The sequence below is a fragment of the Medicago sativa genome, chromosome 4 (assembly GCF_051527215.1).
Source record: "Medicago sativa cultivar Bolivia chromosome 4, Bolivia_mono, whole genome shotgun sequence".
Lineage (NCBI taxonomy): Eukaryota > Viridiplantae > Streptophyta > Magnoliopsida > Fabales > Fabaceae > Medicago > Medicago sativa.
In genome coordinates this window covers 62,456,188-62,460,197 of record NC_140752.1, presented here as the reverse complement: position 1 = coordinate 62,460,197, position 4,010 = coordinate 62,456,188, and the positions used below count along the sequence as shown (strand labels likewise).

Here is a 4,010-nt window from a genome sequence, read left to right as displayed (position 1 = left end):
CGGTAATGGTGTTATGATTAGAAGAATTCCAAGAATGAAAAACCAAGTCCTCATAATCCTTGTGGTCAATCCAAGCAGCTTCAAAGCGGAAGGGTCTGGGGCCCCTAGCTAAAGGAAGACCACCAAAGCGGAGGAGAAGAGGATTGTGATCTGAATGTAATCTGCATAGCACCTCAACAAAAGCTTCCGGAAAAGAAATGCGCCAATTAACATTAGCAAGGCTTCTGTCAAGTTTTTTGGATAAAATTCTGATGCCATTTTGGTTACGGTGCCAAGTAAAGCGACCACCTGTAGTTGTAAGATCAAGAAGATTGCAGCTATCCATAAAATTAGCAAATAGGGCAGCTCTGTTATGATGAAAGATACCCCCTCTTTGGTCACTAGGAATGAGAGTTTCATTGAAGTCACCAATTAACATCCAAGGGCTAGTGATATTATGACTAATAGTTGTGAGATGAGACCAAAAATTAGGACGCATGGTATGGTTAGGGCTAGCATAGACACAAGTGCAAGTGGTATAGGCATTTCCCCTTTGGATAGAGAAGGTTATGGAATAACGGTTATGGTCAATAACTGTTGAAGATGCAGTAGTGGCAGTTTGTTTAAGGAGCCAAATTCCCCCTGATTGACCTATGGCTTCTACAATGTGAACAGCAGTGTAGCCAAGGTTATTCCAGAAAAAAGAAAGTCTTGTGTAGGGAGTATGAGTTTCAAGAATGACAAGATAAGTAGGGTTATACTTTCTAAGTAAATCTTTCAAATGTCTTTTTGCATTGCTATTTTGGGCCCCTCTAATATTTCAAGAGAGGATTGAAATATCTAAGAGAGCTTCCATAACTAAACAAAAAGGAAGAAGGTACCTCGGGGAGAGAGGGCTAAGTGACCATGTCCTCATCACCAAGAGAGGATGAGTTTTTGTTCTCACTGTTTTGATGACATTGCCCTTGAATTTCTTCATTTATGTCATGGCCATTCATTTTTTCTTCTGCATACTCGCTGAGTTGATGTTGGATTTGAGAAGAATGTAAATTGGAGATGGCAGAACTGTAATTATTTTCGTGACTGGGGTTAGATTTTTCTTGCTGGACAAGTGAGTGAGGTGGGGTCGGGCTAGGCATATGGAGACTTTTGTGATTGGTTTTGTCTTTAGTTTGCGGCATGGCAGTAAAGGATTGGCCGAGGTTGTTTTGGTTGGCTTCAATCATTAGTGGGGCATGCTTGTCGGCTAGGTTATTTGGGTTGGCTTTAATCATTAGTGGGGCATGCTTGTCGGCTGGTAAGGACAAGATGGGACCGGTGCTGTTAGTTCTGTTGGGTGGAGGATTGACTGTGTCAGAGGAATATTCCTCCTGACATCTTTTCTTGTTCACCGTGTGGTTTTTTGTCACACGTGGGGTCTCAGAATTTTTTTGCCTGGGAAGCATTCTATTGGGGAAAAGGTTTGGTTTGACTTGGTGGACCACATTTGTTAAGGGGGAATATTTGTTGTTTTTGTGTGACACGCTTTTGGGATTATTGGTGGGGCCAGGTTGAGATTTTTTCCTTCTAGTAACCAGCATCCAATCTCCATGTATCTCATTTATTTCCTCATCAATAGCAATAATTTTTCCAAAATCAGTTTCAGAAACATTTTGATTTTGCATTAATTGCGTACCGTTATTGTAGGCAGGAATTGATTGCACAGCCGGCTGTTGGTCTGAAGCTGGTTGTTGGCTGCTAACATGGCTGTCGGCGGTCTGATGCAAGGAGGTTGTTTTTTGTGAGCAATTTCTCCCCAGATGGCCGTAGCAGCCACAATTCGTGCAAATCAAGTGGAGCCCTTCATATTGGACCTTGTACCAATGTCCGTTCACCCATATTTTACCAACTACAGAAGCAGTAAGATCGACTTCTACACAGACCCTTGCAAATTTTCCTCTTTCGACTTTCAAAGTGTTAGTGTCCACTTTGATAGGACGGCCGATTGCTGAAGCCATAGCCAAGAGGAAACTTTCATCATAATAAACTAGATTTAGCCCTGGAAAGCGAACCCAGACAACAGTTCTTTCAACTCTAGCATTCGGTGAGGCGAATTCAGGGGACTAATGAGTTACTGCCAGACAATGATCGAAAATCATCCAAGGTCCTCCAGTAATGACTTTTTCTTTATCCGCCAATTGATCAAACTTAACCATGTAGAAGCCATTATCATTATCCATGATCTCGAAGCCGCCTTGGGTTTTCCAGACTTTATGGAGGCGATCCTTCATGGTGTTGTAACCAAGGTTTTTCCCTAGAAGTTTCACAACTAGCGCATCTTTCCAAGGGGTGCAGAGTTCTTGAAAGATTTGGGGTTCAAGAAAAACTTTGGGGAGGAGGCGGTTTCCATTTTCATGTTCAATTCGAACAAGTTTTTGTTCAATCATGTCTTGTTTAGGACGGATAGGTAATTCTTGGGAGGTACCCAAGAGTTTGTCACGGAAAGAAAGCTTGGGGGTAGGGGGATCGGGAGGTTTTTTCGTGTGTTGAAGGTTAGGATCACTTTGAGCGGAGAAGACAAATTCAGAGCTCATTGCACTAAATTATCTATATTATTTCAACTTCGTTTCAAAATAATTTTTTAATTTACCCCCCACCAAATTGGCATAAATAATTGTAGCACTTCTTTAACATAAAACGCATAAAGTAACAACACACATGAAAGGGCAAATTAATACAGAATTTCCATATAGTAATTCAAACCAAACCGTTAACATTAATATTACAAAGACAACAGAGATTATTACAGACACCACCTCCTCCAGTTATTACTAAATAAAAACACTAGCTAACCAGAGAGAGGTTAGAGTCTGAAAAATCCCAACAAGACCAACCAAGCACGTGTATAAATAAACATTACAACAACAACCCAGAAAATTACATTCTTGATCAACCAATAATAAAAGAGATTGGTATCACAAGATTTTATTATGCACACTAGAAATATCACACACCTTTATAATAATAGAAAAGACGTAGACAATCATAGATGCAGTAGCAGCTACTTCCGTCTGCAATAAAAAACAAACAGATACGGATATATATGCTTCTTTATAATTTGAGTAATTTAACTAGAATTCAATCATTTAATTATTAAAATCTCTCCAACGTAATCTTTAAAGTATATAAATACAATAAATAACTTTTTGACTCATTATAAATAACTTTTAAAGTATACAAAAATTTATTCTATTAATCTCTACATTTATAAAAATTGTCATGTTAGAGATCGATAGGACAAATTTTCATTTGCTTTCGAAATTGTTTATTGTTTATATATATTTTAAAATTTAAGTAGGAGAGATTGTAATAACTAAGAGACTAAATTGAAGATTTACTCATATAGTTTTGATTCTCTTAACCGAAAAACATGTAAGAGAATCATGGTCGAGTAGTAGTTGAGAGACATTAGGAGGAAACATCGGAGTTGTAAGCACTAGGTGGTGGTGTTGATGTTGTTGAGCCACCATCTTCATTATCACCATTTTCTTTGGATTTTCCATCTTTTGAGACTGAAGAGGCCACAAACTTGATCAAGTTGCTAAGTATCTGAGCTTTGATGTTGCCTCTTTTAGGGGGAAGTTTTGTTTTCTCCTTTTGAGGCTTGGAAACCATTTTGTGTATATTTTAAAAGTAGAAAAAACAAAGAGTTAGTATATAGAAAAAGAAGGGGTGGGAAGAGGTTTTGAGAAAGGAGAGGGGAAGAAGAGAAAGGGGAAGGGGAGGCCTAAGGCCTCTAGTAGTTTTGGGAGTTTTGGGTTAAACGTTTAACGCTATATTTATAGTGTCTAAATGAAAAATGCATATCAAATTAATTGTAAAATGGTGAACAAAATACTATCTACTTGTAAATTACGTGCCAAATTACGTGGAAAGTGGTGCCCATTGCCACTATGCTTGATCAAAGACTAGGATATTTCGCTTTATATTATTTATTTAGTGTATTAGTGGATGTATTTTGATTACTTGGATAAGAATTACGAGAAAAGTGT

At 38.2% G+C, this 4,010-nt stretch overlaps 1 protein-coding gene and 1 long non-coding RNA gene across 2 annotated transcripts; both read right to left on the bottom strand.

Annotated features, from left to right (window-relative positions):
• Nucleotides 1-875: 875 nt before the first annotated feature.
• LOC146930510 (uncharacterized) lies at nucleotides 876-2,552 on the bottom strand. The gene is made up of 2 exons (XM_085707564.1): nucleotides 2,102-2,552; nucleotides 876-2,017 (listed from the first exon to the last, which is right to left on the bottom strand). Exons 1-2 carry the CDS (start codon nucleotides 2,550-2,552, stop codon nucleotides 876-878), a joined length of 1,593 nt encoding a protein of 530 aa, XP_085563690.1.
• Nucleotides 2,553-2,677: 125 nt separating this feature from the next.
• Nucleotides 2,678-3,768, bottom strand: LOC146930509 (uncharacterized). Its single transcript, XR_015006416.1, has 2 exons — nucleotides 3,357-3,768; nucleotides 2,678-3,029 (listed from the first exon to the last, which is right to left on the bottom strand). It is a non-coding gene; the product is annotated as an uncharacterized LOC146930509 (long non-coding RNA).
• Nucleotides 3,769-4,010: the final 242 nt, after the last annotated feature.